Source organism: Meriones unguiculatus, chromosome 10, assembly GCF_030254825.1.
Source record: "Meriones unguiculatus strain TT.TT164.6M chromosome 10, Bangor_MerUng_6.1, whole genome shotgun sequence".
Lineage (NCBI taxonomy): Eukaryota > Metazoa > Chordata > Mammalia > Rodentia > Muridae > Meriones > Meriones unguiculatus.
The window spans coordinates 96,984,254-97,001,721 of record NC_083358.1 but is presented as its reverse complement, the minus strand read 5'-3'; the positions used below and the strand labels follow the sequence as shown (position 1 = coordinate 97,001,721).

Below are 17,468 nucleotides of genomic sequence, written 5' to 3'. Positions count from 1 at the left end.
ACTTAATTTGAGCATTGCCAACCTATTCTACAAACATATTCATGGTACTCTTTTGTTTTGTTTGTTGGGACAGGATCTCTCAAAATAGTTTTGGCTGTTTTGTAACTCACTGTGTAGACCGTGTGTTTAAGGCTGGCCTTAAACAGTGCTGGGATCAAAGGAGTGTGTCACCTACACATTCCTGTTGCCCTTTTTCTGAGACAGGGTTTCTCTGTGTAGCCTTGGCTATCCTAGACTCACTCAGTCGGGCTTGGTAATATACACCTTTTATCACACCAGAGGCAGAGGAAGGCAGATCTCTGTATAGTCAAGACCAGTCTAGTCTGCAAATCAAGTTCTAGGCTAGCCAGGGCTGTAGAGTAAGAACCTGTCTCAAAAACAAACAAACAAAACACACACACCCATCCTATCACTCATGTATAGTAGAAAACATTAATTGACAGTTAACTAAAAAAAGCAAAACTAAGCCAGGCATGGTGGCACAGGCCTTTAATCCCAGTACTCTGGGAAGCAGAGGCAGGCTGCTCTCTGTGAGTCCCAGGCCAGCCTGGTCTACAAAGTGAGTTTAGGACAGCCAAGAGAAAAACCATGTCTTGAAAAAGAAAAATAGCAACACCAAAACAAAGAAACAAACAAAGCCTCGAAAAACCTACTCTAACCTTCTTGTATCTCTTCCTATACGTTTGTCCAAATATCTAGCAGCCAGAATGGTAGAAAATAAAAATCAACTGAAAAAAATTTTTATAAGAATAAATGTTAAGGATATAGCTGCAGTCTTTGCAGAAAACATATGAAGACTCTTCAAAATATTAAGGTCATTGAAACCTTGTGAGGGCAAGATCTGTGTGATCTAAAGCATTAAAGCTGTGACAGGTACTTTATCGGGGTGGGGATGGAGGAAGTGTCTCTGGCCAGTCCTTTTTTCTTTTTTCCTTTGAGACAAGATTTCTCTGTGAAGCCCTTGGCTGTCCTGGACTTGCTTTGTAGACCAGGCTGGCCTCAAACTCACAGAGATCCACCTGCTTCTGCCTCCCAGAGTGCTGGGCTCACAGGCCAATTTTTTTATGGAAACTATCAGTGTAATTCCAGAGATTACTTTGAAATTCTAGCCTAAAAAAAGAAAGAAAGAAAGAAAAAATTTTCCTTAGGCATATTTTACAATTAGTTTTATCATTAATTTAGAAATACCTTTCTTTGGGCTGGAAAGATGGCTCAGTGGTTGAGAGTGCTGACTTCTCGTCCAGAGAATCCAGGTTCAATTCCTAGCACCCACATGGTGAAGAGTTTAAGTTAGCCTGGGTATAACTCCATTTTTGAAATAAAGAGCCATCTTGACTGGGAGCTGAATTTAGGTACCAGGAAATATCACAAAATGTGCACCTGGCAGAAAACAAAGTTAACTCTGCTAGCAAGAGCCTCCAGAAAATATCACAGAATAAATACTTCATAGAAAATAGAGACAATCTCCCTGGCAATAATCAATGAGAATCGGTCGGGAATGGGGTGGGAAAATTCTCCCCAATGTTTCAGATATAGTTTAGAAGAATAGCCATTGTGCCTCAGAGAAGCATATGCCTTGGGCAATTGTGCCTCAGAGAAGGTCATCTCACCCCTCTAATTTTTACCTAATCCTGTAACGTCAAGACATGGACCACCCCCGCTTGCTGTGGAAACGTGCCCCCCTGCTTGCTGTCATGGAAACCCCCTGCTCACAGACTTTTCTTTTAAAAATCCTGCTCACTCAGAGCTCGAGGTCCCACTTCTCTACTGCTGTGTCAGTGAGACTTGGGTCCCGAGTTCGATTGCTCTCTTAATAAAGCTCTCTTGCTATTGCATCGAGTTGTCTCTTGGTGATCTCTGAGGGTCACGTGAACTAGGCATTACAATGGGAGGGATCTTACAACTGTTTTTAACTCACACAGACATATGCAGGCAAAAAACACCAGTGCACATGAAATAAAAATTAATTGCTGGGAGGTGGTGGCTTACACCTTTAATCCCAGCACTCAGGAGGCAGAGACAGGCAAATTTTATGAGTTCGAGGCCAGCCTGGTCTACAGAGAGCATTCCAGGACAGCCAGGGCTACACAGAGAAACCCTGTCTCAAAAAACCAAAATTAAGTAGTTATTTAAAAAAATAAGGCTTCCTAAGTAATTCTAGATTGTCTTTTAAGAAAAGGAAAAATGAATGAACAAATACATTTCTTTAAAAAGTTTGTGCAGCTGGGTGTGGTGGCACACCCCTGTAATCCCAGCACTCAGGGAGGCAGAGGCAGGTGGATCTCTGTGAGTTCGAGGCCAGCCTGCTCTACAAAGTGAGTCCAGGACAGTCAAGTCTACAGACAAACCCTGTTGTCTCGAAAACAAAAAACAACAAAAAAATTTTTTTTAAAAAAAGAACATAAAAAAGCTTGTGCTAGGACTGGCTAGTGAGATGGCTCAGCAGGTAAAGGTGCTTTGAATCTTAAAGACTTGAATTTAATCCCTGGAACCCACAAGTTGGAAGAAAAGAACTGACTCCCATGTTGCACCCCCCCCAACAAGCAAACATAATTTAAAAATCATACTAAGATTAAAATACTGGTGCTACCTGGTAAAGTATAACGGGTAACATAGTAGCACAGTCCATTTTTTAGTTTAGAACCAGGATTTTTAGTGCCAAAGGGGAGCTAGCTATCTCTTTTTCTTTTCCTCTTACTTTTCTTTTCCTTTCTTCTCTCCCCCTTCATTCCTTCATTTCCGTTCTTCTTTCCTTTTCCCCTCCCTTCTTCTCTCCCTCCCTACCTTCCCTTCTCAAGTCCCACCGTTTCTGAAGCTATCCTAAGACTGTGACTGTAACTAAACACAGTGGGTTCACATCTTGGTAAGTGCAGAGCCAAACAAACAAAACAAAAACCCACAATAAAAGATAGGAAGATTGATGAGAATAGCCCTGGCAGTTGCTGCCAAAAGCAATACCTTCGTGTCCTAGGGGGAGCCTGCAGGTCTATGTGGGAAGCCTGTCCAGATGCAGAGAGAAAGCCCCTTTAGGAGCAGAGAGGGCTCATGTCACTGAGCCAAGGCTTCACGAGTCCCAAGAGACGAGGCAACCATCCCAGTACACCAAAGGGACACTAGTCACAAAGGACAGAAAATGGAGGGTTTTAATCAACACGATCACTTTGAAAAGAACAGAAAAGTGATCTCCAAGTCTATCTCCAAGACTAATAGGAACAGGGATGTGGCTCATCTGTGAAATCCTTGCCTTACAGCTGGGCACAGTGGCACACTCCTGTAATCCAAACGCTCAGGGAGGCAGAGGCAGGTGGCTCTCTGTGAGTTCGAGACCATCCTGGTCTACAAAGTGAATCCAGGATAGCCAAGGCTACACAGAGAAACCTTGTCCTCAAAAGAAAAAAAAAAAAAGATTATTTCTTGCCTCATATACCCAAGGCCCTGGTTTAGATTGCAGGACCGAAAAAGACAGAGGGGAGACATTTGAGATTTTTCTAGAAAAGGGAAAAAAAGGAGGATCCTTGGGGTCTGTATAGAGGACAGAGTTAGAGCAGATCATCTTGGTCAAGACCATAGCATGACTGGTCATTATCTCCGTTCTGGTTCCACCAGGTGCTCCAGGACAGAACAGTCTGGCTCTGCTTTACCGGGAAGCCTTATCTTTGAGGACGATCACTGAGTGGGGGTGGGGGTCTACTCGGTAGCAATCTAACGTTCGTTCTGCCACTGCTTGGAAGTAGTTTTGGCCGTTCATCATAAAGATGTTTATCAATCACTTCTGTAACTCCTGGAACCCAAGGTAACCTCAGAAGAAACTCAGGAGGGAAAAAGGCTAAAGTGACAAAAACAGGGCCAGAGACAACAGTGTGGAATCAGGCCAGTGACTGCTGCTCCCTGTTCAAACTGGTGTTTGTTTGCTTGTTTGTTTGTTTTGAGGATAGACGTTCAAACTCATGATGTAGCTGAGGATGACCGTAAACTCCTGGCCCTCTGCTCTCCCAAGCGTGGAGATTACAGATATGCTCCACTGTACTCACCTTGCCCTCACTCAGTGCTCACACACGGGACGGACGAAACCCCCGCAGGGCTCTCATGTCAGATATCCTGTCAGATGTTTGCATCACAATCCATAACAGTGGCAATATTACAGTTGTGAAATATCAACAAAATTGTTTCATGGTTGGGGGGGTCCCCGCGATGTGAGGAACTGTATGAAAGGGTTGCAACATTAGGAAGGTTGAGAACCACTGGCTTAAAGAATGCATTCCTCAGCATGGTTGGTGCGAAGTCACAGTTCAAGAAGGGAAAACATGAGGCACATATAACTGGGCATGCTTAGCTGAACGTCACGGAACGCGTGTCCAAAAGTTAAAATGGTGCGATGGAGAGGTGGCTCAGTGGTTAAGAGCACTGGCTGTTCTTCCAGAGGTCATGAGTTCAATTCCCAGCGCCCACATGGCAGCTCACAACAGTCTACCACTCTAGTTCTAGGGGATCTGACACCCCCACACAGACACACAGGCAGGCAAAACACAGTGTACATAAAATTCTTGTTAAAAGTTAAAACGGTGAACACAAATAGCAGAAATAAGTACAAATAGAATAACCAAAAAGAGAGTGCTTTCTGGGAGTGAAGGGAGAACTTTGAAGGGGCACTGTTCTGGGAGTTTGTCCCTGTCCACTCCTGCCCACCTTAAAGGCTAACAGCACTCAGGAGTTCTGCCCCCCCCAGTAGATGGGACTGCAACTGTACATCACTGCAGCACGCTAATGTGATTTAAAAACAAACAATAGTTCATTGTTCTTTACCTAGTTAACCAGGTGTGTACGGCTGCCCAAAGAATTCTAGTCAGCAGGAAATAACTAGTGTGGATGCAGTGAGTGACTGTGATAGCTCAGTCTCCCATAATGCTTAGATTGCTAGTGCAACCTAAGGAGGAGAATTGTCAGTTAGAGCTAGCCTGGTCCATACAATGAGTATGTAAGCTAGTCTATAGAGCGAGATTCTGTCTCAAAAATAACAAAATAAGCAAATAAATAAGACTTAGTTCCAGAGTAGTGGTGTGAAGCCATAACTCCCTTACAGTAATTTCTATTAGCTCTATTATTATTATTATTATTATTATTATTATTATTGCTACATTTTGGGTGCTGTCTCTGAAGACTCAAGGGTTTAAGAGCCCTCAACCAGGCTACTCTGAGGCTTCTCTTGGCTTTGTGTTCCTCCTTCTTTCCTGGATCTAGAGTGAGGTTTCTGTGTTTGACAGGCAGGCCCAATCCTGTCACTTTCCTGCTAGAACACATGCTGCCCTGGGGGGCAGGGTCATCCAAAAAAAAAAAAAAAAAAAACAAACAAAAAACCCAGCACTCACTGTACTGCTGCCTACCAGCTTCTGGGATGTTTACCTTCTGGAAATGTTCCCTCCTCTCTCCCTACCCGAGAGCATGCTCTTGCTCTCCCTCCTTGCCTCGGAGCCTTCTTCGCACAAGCTGTTTTCACCTGGAATTCTTTTCCCTTCTTTGCCCCAACTAACTTTTTCTTCTCCGGGGAAGCCCTCCCAGCGCCATCTCTCCTGTTTCCCACACTGGTCAGACACCCTTCTGGTTTCCCAAGACATTTGGGTTTTATTCTTTAAGGTGCGTGTGGCACACTCCGCTGTGGCCAGGATTGGGTATTGGATCGCCTAAAGCTGGAGCCACACGTGTTTGTGAGGTTCTTGATGAAGGTGCTAGCATCGAAATTATGGTCCTTGGATGAAGCAGTACGTGCCCTTACCCATCAAGACCATCTCTCCAGTGAGATGAGGTCTCTCTATGTAGCCCTGGTCATCCTGGAACCACGTAGACCAGCTTGACTTCAGTCTCACACAGATCCACCTGCCTCTGCTTCCCGAGTGCACTCACCGGGGCCCCGTGTTGGTTTTTATTGTGCTGCTTCCAGAGTCATTCCAGTTCTGGGTTTCCCATTCGCTTCTATCAGAGAGACCCAGCAACAGAGTGCTGCCGTCCTCCATGGTGGCTACAAGGGAATGTGGAGCTCTCGTGGGTCAAGGAAAGCTGCCAGACCTGCAGGGAGAGAGCCGAGCCCGCCTCTCCCTCTGAGAGAGCTGGAGTGGCGAGTCAGTACTCCTGTCACAATGCGCCATGTAAAAAGACATGTGGGATTGGGAGGTGCTTCTTCTTTTTTTTTTTTTAAACAGGGTTTCTCTGTGTTAGCCCTGGCTGTCCTGGAACTCACCCTGTAGACCAGGCTATCCTTGAGAGATTGTGAGTTTTTAAATTATATACATTCAAATATATATGATATAGTGTCTCACCTCATCGCCTACACTGGCCTGGAACATGATGTCTATGAATTCATGTCAGCCTCTATTCCTAGCCTTCTGAATGCTGGGATTACAGCCATGAGTCACCATATTTTTTTTTTTTACTACAATTTATTCACTTTATATCCCGGCTGTGGCCCCCTCCCTTATCTCCTCCCAATCCCTCCATCCCTCCCTCTTCTCCTCCTATGCCCCTCTTGTTTTATTTTTTAGTTGTGGTTTTAAGACAATCTCACTCTGTAACTGAGGTTGGCCTCCAACTCATAGAAGTCCCTCAATCTCCCAAGTGCTGGGATTACAGATATGCCCCACCACAGCCAGTTTTTATTCTGCTGTTGTTTGGGGAGGTGTCTCATTATATTGTCAAGGGCTCCAGGAACTCACTCAGGACCCTCCTGCTTTCAGCTTAGATTTAACTTCATGGAATTTACTTTAGCAATAGGAAGAAATTATGTTTCAAATTGTCTGTTTTATTTGAGGAGTTTCACTCTTTAGCTCAGGTTGGCTTTGAACTGATGGCCTTGGCCTCTCAAGTAGTGAAATTACACACTTGAGCCACTAAACTTAGCAACTGAATGCCGTGTATGTGTGTGAGAGAGAGACAGAGAGAGAAAGAGACAGACAGACAGACAGTCTTATATTATGTTTAGGGAAGCTAACAGTGGCATCATTGTGTGGCTGTGATTAGCTTGGCTGTTGCATGTCCATGGGGGAGACAGAACCTTTCAAATTTGGTGACTTTGAAGGCTGTGTGAGATCCATTAAGAGTAAAGGAAGAAAGGAGTGATGGGGTGGAGGGCAGTTGTTGCTGGGGACTGGGCAGGCAATTAATAGAGTTTCTTCCTCTGTTGCAATGAGGACAAGCCTGCCTCTAGGCTTTTCTGAGAACTGAGGCAGCTCCATCAACGCTCCTCGTCCAGGCTTAACAGACTGCAATGTGTTTCCTTGCCTACTTCTTAGCAGTTTCACTTTATCCTACAAGTAGGAGTGATATTCAAGATATTTAATTGCAACCACAGTCTGATGGAAATGAAGATATTATAGACACTTGTGTCTCTCAATCCCAAAGAAATAGGAATTTTCCCAGGAATCTCACACTGTGAGAAGGAGAGGGGAAATCTTCTGGAGATTTCACACGGTTCTAACAACTTGACAGAACACCTTGCAGCTAAGACTGAAGCCCGAGGTGTGGGCCATGCCTTTCCTTGCCCCTCTATTTAAACATAGATCTCACATTAAGACCCTCGGAGAGTTCACTGGCTCCCTTTGTCCCTCTCTCCAGTGTGGTCACATTGGCAATCTTTTTGTGCTTCCCATTTTATTTGAGACAGGCTCTCACTCTGGCTGTCCTGGAACTCCTTTGTAGACCAGGCTGACCTCGATCTTACAGGTATCTGCTTCTGCCTCCAGAGCACTGGGATTTAAGACATGCGCCACCATGCCAGCTCTGCTTTTCACTTTTACTTGTTTGCTTTTTTTTTTTTTTTTTAAGACAAGGTTTCTCTGTGTAGCCCTGTCTATCCTGGAACTTGATCTGTAGACCAGGCTGGCCTCAAACTCAAAAATTCTGCCCGTGCCCCTGGGATTTAAAGGCATAAACCAACATGACTAGGCTGTTTTTCACTTTTAATTTGGCTTTTTAAGTTGGCCTACTGGGGATGGCCAGACCTGAGTAACCTGAGTAACCTGAGTTGGGACAAAAGCCGGGGTCCCAAGTTCAAGAACAGTATCACCCGGTCAAAACAGAAGTGGGTCATATACAACCAGCTTGTCCTGCCTGACAGGAAGCCACAGAGAGTTAGAAAGATTTCTACCAGCCATCAGAGTTAGAAGGACACGGAGCCACACACAGCGGAGGGTGCCGGCAATTCCAGCACTCAGGGAGCAGGGGCAGAAGAATCTCAAATCTGAGGCTTGGGCTGTATGGCAAGTTCAGGATTAACATGGGGCTGCATCCTGAGACCCCATCTCAACAAGACGAAACAAGCAACCTGGCAAGATGGCTTAGTGGTTAAAGGCCTGCCTGGTCATCAGGTTAAATCTGATGACCTGAGTTCAATCCCAGGCACCCACAGAGTGGAAATTGTCCTCTAACTCCCACAGGTGCAAAGCTCCTCCTGCAAATTGTCCTTTAACCTCCCCAGGTGCACCATGACAAATGAACACCCACACCCCATTGTTACTAAGCAGGGGGGCTTTTCTATGCCAGCTAAAGAACTGAAAAGCAGGAAAAATCTCAAGCGCAATGGGTAAGAGCAGATTGGCAAATCTCAAACAACAAACAGAATCACCTGGTTAAAAAAAAAAAATGACTCTTGCTGGGCATAGAGGAACACACCTTTAATCCCAGCATTGGAGAGGCAGAGACAGGTGGGTCTCTGTGAGTTTGAGGCCAGCATGGTCTACAGAGACAGAGAGTTCCAGGAAAGCCAGAGCTACACAGAGAAACCCTGTCTTGAAAAACGAAAACAAAACAAAGACTTTTACTACCCAGCAAGGCACACAAGGGGAAAAAGACTCTCTAGCCGGGAGAAGCCAAAACTAGGTCTCTTTTTGGGGTGGGGGTGCAGGGGTGAGTGGCTGGGAGGGAAGTATAGGGTCAGGGTAGAGTTAAGGGTCTTTGGGAAGGTCTTCCTTCCCCAGTTTATGGTTGTTCAATTTGAACAAAGACAAGGAAACACGTCCAGGAGTTTGGAGTAATCACATCATGGTCAGGCCCTGAACTTGTCGGACTGGTCTACAGGCAGAAAGCCCCTCAGGCCTTTATCTGTAAGCTGCCAAGCTTTGGTCTTAAATCAGGTGGGTGAAGAAGCAGCCAGCCACCTTGGAAGTTCAGCATCTTTATTGCGCAGTCCTGGCCCCTCTCCTTGTCTGCCTGTCAGGGAATTCACCTGACCCATACTCGAGAAATGGAAAGCACAAGGATCAGGGGTTAAGGTCATTCTCAGAATTGTATAGTTCAGGCCTAACATGGACAATATGAGACCCCATCCCAAAATATCAAGGCTGTCGTTCTTTGTAACACTAATAAACTTACAGGATTTCTATCTTTAAACACAAGTTCTAGTTACCCAAATAATACAGTGTGAAGACTGTTAGAAGTATGTTTAAAATAATCATAGTTTTGAAATTGCTAAGAATTCCTGGAAATACTGATTTAGTGTTCCTGAATCTCAAAGAATAACCTGCAAGGAATTTGAAACACCGAAAAACTTGCTTTTTTTTCCCACAGTTTGTTATAATTCTAAAATGTACGATTGTTGATGAATAAATGTCCTTTTTCTTTTATAACAAAAAATAACAATGGGGCTGGAGCAATGGCTTTGCAGGTAAAAGCATTGGCTGTTCTTCCAGAGGAGCTGGATTTATTTCTCAGCACCCACGTGTTGGCTTGAAACTCCAGTCGGAGGAGATCTGACACCTTCTTCTGGCCACTTCAGGTTTCAGACACACTTGTGATGCACAAACATACATGCAGACTAAACACCAGTACACATAAAAATTAATAAGAATTTAAAACACACACAACACAGATAATAGATCTGCACACACACAAACTAAAACCCATAGTTATTCATGCCTATAGTCTCAGCACTTGGGAAGCTGAAACAGGGCTGCCATGAGTTTGAGGCCAGCCTCGGCTACCATGTCTCAAAACCAAAACAAACTACCAAGCCAAACAAAGCAAAAAATGAAAAGGAGACCAAGGAGGAAGAGGATCTAAAAGGCTCAAATGACAGAGAAATGGGAGGGGCTGGAAGAGGAAAACTTGTTGGACACTAAATAGTCCCCCAAATACTGATGTAGACTATTAGTGCTTTGTAATATTTGGACTCAAAAGCCTGTGGCAGGGGCTGGAGAGATGGCTCAGAAGGTGAGCACACTGGCTGCTCTTCCAGAAGACCTGGGTTCAATTCCCAGCACCTATAATGGCAGCTCTCAGCTGTATGTAACTCTGGTTCCAGGGGATATGGCACCATAGTACAGACACGCAGGCAGGAAAAACTGAGGCTGGGCGCAGAGGAGCACGCCTGTACCAGCACTCGGGGAGGCAGAGGCAGGCAATATTTAATTTCTGTGAGTTCAAGGCTGGCCTGGTCTACAAAGCCAGTCCAGGTCAGCCAAGGCTACATGGAGAAACTCTGTCTCGGAAAAAAAACAAACAAATAAACAAAACAAAAAAAAATGTTACTGTGACAACCTAAGCTCATTTGGTGGGTACAATTCTCCCGGGGTGCCAAGTGTACTCAACTAGAGTGAAAGAGGGTACTGAATAAAGCCCTGGGAAATGGTAGGTCCTTAATGTCCTCTAGAATTTTCTCCACATCCAGTCTGCAATAATCCACTTCCTACCAGAAGCAGCTAAATTCGCTTGTGTTTATGGTTATGTTGTGTGCCTGGCTGAGGTCACTCGAGAGAAGCCTGCCTGGGGGAAGGGACCTAACCAGGCTATGTCTTACTCGTGAGATCTTTTTTGCTCACCCAATCTTGCTATCACTTAATGCTTGGTTATTATTATATAAATTGAGGTGCCACGCATTAGTTCTTCAATGGATGCTAAGGACTTTCTGTTCTTGTTCTGGAGTCTATGCTCCTTTCTCTGCTCTTCTTTTCTTAGGCTTTGAAGACACCACTTCCCACTCATCCAGCCACCCACCTCCATCATTCAAGAAAGATAGCTCGAAAGATATGTTTTTATTTTGAAAAAAAAAAAAAAAAAAAAAAAGGACATGCAACGCCCATCCCTAACAAACTATAAATGCTTGATACAGAATAAAAAGGAAATCCAATCCGTCTTGATGAGACACAAATATGATTTCACAAAGCTGAAAAATCTTTTACAAAGCTTCTGTCGTACAAATATAATTAGTGTTATCTTTAATATAGAGTCAGACCAAAAGAAAATTTTTTGATGGCAAAAGGAATCCCCTGGTCCTTAGATATACCATAATCTTCATCTGTCTTCCCAGCCACATACAGGTGATGACTATAGGACAAAATTATGTATCCAGGACTCTGGATACTCACATGGAGTTTAAACACTGTCTCCTGAGCCAACTCTCTGGCCCTAAAGCTTGCACAAACTACCACAGTCTCGCTCAAGGACTAAAGCCTTTCTCCCTTGCACACCTACTGTGTCTGTTCCAAATTGAATGTCCGTGGTCAGTGATGTAGCCCAAGAACACCTTGCCTAGCATGTGAGAGAACCTGGGTTTTATCTTCAGCTCAGAAACTAAAATTGATAGCCCCAAAGTCACCGAATTGTATGCTTTGAAAGGGCGACTTATGAATTGTATATTAGTAGAGCTAATGAAATTATCTGAAGTTGCTGAACTGCTAGAGAAAAAACAGGAGACTCTTCCTTTTGGAATCATACCAGTAAGGAGTAGGAGAGAGATCCTAAAAACACCAACATTGAATCAGTGCTGTCTGAGGATGCTTGGGGGAGGAGCACTCCATTCCAGGATGTCAGAATAAAGAAGTCCATAGAGATGAACTTTTCCCCACTTCTAGAACAGATTAAAGCATCTCCTGTGGTCTTCAACACAGAAAGCAGTTAATCCATTCGAAGCAGAACCCCAAGAGGCTGCAGGATAGTGTCTGTGAGCTCATGGCCTGGGTGTACCTATCCGCTCAAGAATATTCTAGCATGGTCAAGGTCCTGAGAGTCACAGGACAACATGGATGCCCAAAGAGAACCTTCTGGGTTTATCTAGCTATCACTGGCACCTTTGATGGCCAGAAGTCATGGCAAAGCATCACTTCTTTCTGACTCTCAGAAACGACCAGGGCAGCCATGGCTAATCAGATGAGCAAGCCACTTTGTGGCGACAAACCACTCAGAAATGCCTCTCTGTTCTATACCAACCACCTGTCACTAGGGAGAGGATACAGGTGTAGATCATGGGACACTGGGACTCCACCAAGAGATGGCCATTCTGGCTGGAATGGAAGAGGTAGGATTCCCAGTAGTAGGAAGAAAAGGTTAACTGGAAAATGTTCTCCGGTTTTTCATCAGTTATAGCTGGAGTGAAATGGAGAAGAGGGGGAAAGGAAGCCCACTCTGCTCGTGGGTCAGTACCTAGCCTGCCTTTCAGTGGGGTGTTACCAGAAACGGAGGCTAGGAGTCTTTTCAATTCTTAGTGTTCAAATGAAATGAGAACAGGACAGAGGCTTGGGGCTGACGGGTATCCAGGTTGGGTGCAGAGAGGGAGGCCTCCTCTCCCTCCCTGATGATTAACTTATCTGCCTGACATAGCAGATAAGTTAAAGTCAGAAGCAGATATGACCATAGCCGCTCCATGCCATAGTGGAGTCTAGTACTGCCCTTTTAAAGCCCTGTGTTCTTTCCAAGTAAGAGGCTCTGTCCCATGATGCTCTAGGTCTTGAGGACTGAGGTGCTCACAGATGGGGGTTTCCTGGCTTGCAAGTGTTTACTATCTCCCTGTAAAACCAATATAGATGGACTTACCTGGTCCTTTCTAGCATTTAACAGAAATAATTGTGGGGAATAGATCCACAAAGACTTTGAACAAGTTCTTGATAAAAAACTTCCTTTGCCTTTAGTGAGAAGAATTATCACTTAAAAGAAAGAAATGGGGTCTGGAGAGCTGGCTCACCGGTTAAGAGCCCTGGCTATTCTTCCAGAGGTCCTGAGTTCAATCCCCAACAACCACATGGTGGCTCACAGCCATCTGTAATGGAATCTGATTCTCTCTTCTGATGTGCATGAAAACAGAGCATTCATATACATAAAATAAATCTTTAAAAAAAGAGAGAGAGGAAGAAATGAAGTGCCTGGTTATAAGATAGAATGAGAAAGAAAAAACTCCATCAGTTTTCTTCTTACACAGGCTACACTCACTTTGCCCTCAGACTGTCCTCTGCTCCCTATTCACACTCATTACCCAGGAGAAATGAATCCAGGCTACTGTAAAGACCGCCCATCAGTCTCCATCCTTCCCTCACCCAGCCTCGTTCCTAAAGACATCATGAGCTGGAGGCCTTTTATCTAAGCAGGAAAACCCCCAGCTGCATCTGCCCTCAAACAGGAGGCCAGAAGTCAGTTCTGTACTTAAAAAAATAACTATTTTCACTCAGATAAGAATTATGGGCCTATGAGGGCATGGCTCCAGTGGGTGTACTCCTTTAGGAAACAAGATGCAAGCAAGAAAACAATACACGAAGTGCGGGTATATTTGGTAGGTTCGAGGCAAGCGGAGAGAAGGGTTTGGGTACTCTGTAAAAAACAAGGGTCTGAAATCCAAACTTCTGATAAGGCCACAATGAAGAGATTCCCAGAAGTAGGGAGCACAGGAAGCCGGCGCCTACACTGCCACAGGCCTGCAGGGTGACATGCCCAGGTGAGGAGGCAGGCGAGGCAGGGTGGGCGCCTCTCACAGGTCCATGTCTGGGCCTCCTGAAGATGTCTTCAGCGGCACTGAGTCAAATCCGTCAGGAGTCCTCTGAAAGAGAGATGGTGACAGGAGCTGGCTGCTGCACAGGGGCAAATTGAGGGGACAAAGAAGAGAAATGGAAAATAGGTGACAGAGGGAACCATTCTGGACTTCTTGCTTTCAGTGGTTTTGTGGGAACATAAGGAACGAGTTATCCTCTCTTCTCTCTGCTCTGTACAGACTGTCAGAGAATAAGAGAATTATGTTTCCCCGTTCGCATCTTTGCTGAGTTCTAGAAGTCCTAGGCAGACCTAAGAGGCTCCCCAGGATAACTATTCTCTCACTGGTGAGAGGAAAAAAAAAAAAAAGATCAAGGTCGAGTTAGCCAAGAGATTCACCCTGACCAGTCAGCACAAAGGAAATGAGACCCAGGCATTGCATTCTTCCTGACCCCTGCTATTCTCTTGTGTCCTCCTCCCCACTCACACCTGTTTGAAAGACTCCCTTGTGCAGTGGTCAGGTGTGTGCTCGGCTCCGGAGGAATTGTTTGGGTGCCCTCTGCTGGCCCTAGGCCCAGAGACTGTGGTGTCTATATTGCCTTAATGAGCTTCACACTCACATACCCACCCGCCCACGCAGAGCCAGCCTGCCCAGTTCAGAATTACATACCAGGTGCAGTTTAGACTTGGCTGTGGCTCAGCCCCTCAGGATGGGGCCCGCACACCTTGAGGATAGCGCCCTCCACTGGCTAAAGGTTCTGAGGCCCTGGCTTCTATCAGAACCCAAACCTACAGATGGCCTCCTCTCTATTAAAAATCTCTCCCCCCACCTCCCCCTCCCCCCTGCTCTCTGTAACTATTACACATGGATGTATTGTCTCTGTGTGTATGTGGTGTGCGTGTGTGTAACTATTACACACGGATGATTCAATACTTCACGTGGAAGTTAAAAGACTCTAATAATCTACCCACTAGAATACACGTTGGAAGGAAGGAGCCTGGTCAGGAGCAGGCTCCGCTCCAGGGAAGAGAGTACTGAGGTGAACTACAGAAGGAAGAAGGTGGCAGTTCTTAGGAGAGGCCAGAACAGTGCTGGGAGTTGGGATCCCAGTATAGGGCTTGTGTGGGGCAGGGCCACGCCGTGTCCCAGTGTCCTCTCCCCTCCTCTAAGCTGAGTTCACTTGTTGTCCCCCCCTACCTTGGAGGTAAAGGACTTGATCTTCCCAAAGAGCGATTTCTTGCTGGTAAAGATGAGGTCATCCTCCACATCCTCTCCCTCCATGATGGCGCAACTGTCCGCGGCTGGCAGGTCACAGTCTTTGAGGGTGGCATTCATTACCAACTTGGAGTATTTGTATTCTAGCCTGAAACAAGGGCATGGAAGACCAAGCGATGAGAATGTGGGAGCCAGGGGAAAGGTTGGGCCGCAAACAGATGCCTCCTGTTTAGGTAAGGTTATAGCTTTGTGAAACGCTGTGACGGATAGCTGAACAGAAGGGATCTTGCTTCCCAATTTAGTGATCTTTTTTTCTTCAAGGCTGGCTGTTTTAGTGATACCAAAGGTTAACAGAAACATTGACACTGTAAAGTCATGCCTTGTTTGTTTGTTTGGTTGGTTGGTTTTTGTTTTTTTTTTTTTATGAGATAGGGTTTCATATAGCCCAGGCTATCCCAGAACTGATATGTAGCTGGAGGATGATCCTGAGCTATGGCTCCTCTTGCCTCTACCTCCCCCCACACCAGTGTTGGGATTACAGGCATGTAGCATACACCTTGCTTTTCCATTGTTAATAAAAACAGCACATTAAGGACATTTTCCTATTTTGCTGGACTTTGAACCCAGGTCTCTTGCATATTAGGAAAGTACTCTACCACTGCTACAACCTCAGCCCAAGGATACTCTTTTCTTTCTTTCCTTCTTTCTTCCTTTCTTTTTCTTTCTTTCTTTCTTTCTTTCTTTTTTTCTTTTTGGCAGTGGGATGGGGAGGGAAGGGGTCAGTGGTTTGAGACAGGGTTTTTCTGTGTAGCCCTGGCTGTCAGGGACTTGCTTTGCTGATCAGGCTTATCTGGAACTCACAGAGACCTACCTGTCTCTGCCTCCTAAGCACTGGCACTGAAGGCATATACCACCTCATCTGGCTTGGTTTTTCTTTAGAGAATCTAATAGCAATTTTTAGGTAGCCATCTCTGCTCAAGAATGAAGATAACCGAGGCCTACAATGCATGCTTATTTTTAAAAGTATCTGGCTAATGGCAGGATCAATAGCCAACTTCAAAGAAAATTTCCAGTAATATCCTCAGGTTTCCTCCCCACGAACAACCCTGACCTCCCTCAGACTCCAACACCCCATCATGTACTTTTGATTCTTCTTCCAAAAGTAGCAGGTCAAGACGGTGAGCAGGATAGCAGTGCAGGTGCCAGCAGAGATGCCCACTTTTAACCAGAAATCTATCGTTTTGCAGATGGTGACTCTTTGCTCAGGCAGGGAGATGCCCCCGGAGCACATCTTTGGTTCTCGCCACATGTAAGTAGTCTTCTGTTGGGGAGAAGAACAGGGACCTCAGAACTCATGCCCCCCGTCCCCCCGTGATGTTTTCAAGCAGAGGGCCACCTACCTGGATCCCAGCCACACAGCTGCTGACAAAAGTGTGGTAGTCATAGGCCGAGCAGACTGGACAAGCGGCTGCACTCTCCCACAGGAAGTGGAAGTTACAGCCATCGCAGGTCCCATCAGAGCACATGCTAGCAAAGAAGGAAGGAGACCGAGTTGTCACGTGATGGGCTGGTAGGAAGATCGGGTTAGGTGGCTGCCTCACTTCTTGCCTAATTCATCTTCTCTCCCCAGAATGCCTGTCTCTCACTCATGTGTTCCCTCCCTCCCTTCCTTCCTCCTTCCATCCCTCCCTCCCTTCCTTCCTCTCTTTCTTTCTGAGACAGAGTTTCACTCTGTAGCCCAGATAGGACTTAAACTAATAGCAATGCCATGACTTGGCCGTCTTGAGAGTTTGGTCTCCAATTTTGCTGCCTGTTTCTGCTGACATCAAATGAGAGCTCAATTTAAGATGTCTGGCTACGCTCCCAACCCCTAGGAGACTCGTGTCCTCCCCATGGACACACCACATTTAACAATGGCCATTTTTCACTGTGGGATTGTAGTTGGGGTGGAGTTCAGGCATAGACATGTGCTGTGCATGTGAATGTATGTGCTTGTGAAGGTCAGAAGTCAACTTTGGGTACTGTTCCTTGGGAGATGTCCATTTGTTTTGGGGGGTTTGGGGCACACTGATTGGGCTAGGTTGGCTTGACCAGTGAGCTCCGGGTATGACGTCATGCTTGTTATTTTACTCGGGTGCTAGGGAGCAGACTTAGATCTTCGTGCTTATGCACTGAGCACTTTCCCTCCCGCGCTATTTCCCGGGCCCCTGGGTTTTGCTGTGTATGTGTGTGTGTGTGTGTCTGTATGTTGGTGGGTTCTTTTTTTTTTTTTTTCAAGATTATTTATTATTTATACAGCATTCTGTCTGCATGTGTACCTGAACACCAGAAGAGGGCACCAGATCTCACTACAGATGGTAATGAGCTACCATGTGGTTTCTGGGAATTGAACTCAGGACCTTTGGAAGAGCAGCCAGTGCTCTTAACCTCTGAGTCATCTCTCCAGCCCCCTGTTTTGTTTTTTAAGATAGCATCTCATGTAGCCCAGGGTGGCCTTGAATTCATTGTGTAGCTGAGATTAACCTCAGTTGGGGTA

At 45.5% G+C, this 17,468-nt stretch overlaps 1 protein-coding gene across 4 annotated transcripts in view; it reads right to left on the bottom strand.

Annotated features, from left to right (window-relative positions):
• Positions 1–11,027: 11,027 nt before the first annotated feature.
• Elapor1 (endosome-lysosome associated apoptosis and autophagy regulator 1) overlaps positions 11,028–17,468 on the bottom strand; it is an 81,327-nt gene continuing 74,886 nt past the window's right edge. For 3 of the 4 annotated variants that reach the window (XM_021631721.2, XM_060392888.1, XM_021631723.2), the window contains 4 exons: positions 16,333–16,459; positions 16,075–16,253; positions 14,915–15,080; positions 11,028–13,786 (listed from right to left, as the gene is read on the bottom strand). In XM_021631721.2, the coding sequence (XP_021487396.1) occupies positions 13,718–13,786; positions 14,915–15,080; positions 16,075–16,253; positions 16,333–16,459 (541 nt within the window). In that variant the 3' untranslated portion in view covers positions 11,028–13,717. Of the gene's footprint in view, positions 13,818–14,914; positions 15,081–16,074; positions 16,254–16,332; positions 16,460–17,468 lie in introns of all 4 variants that reach the window. The other variant, XM_021631722.2, reaches the window with a different exon arrangement.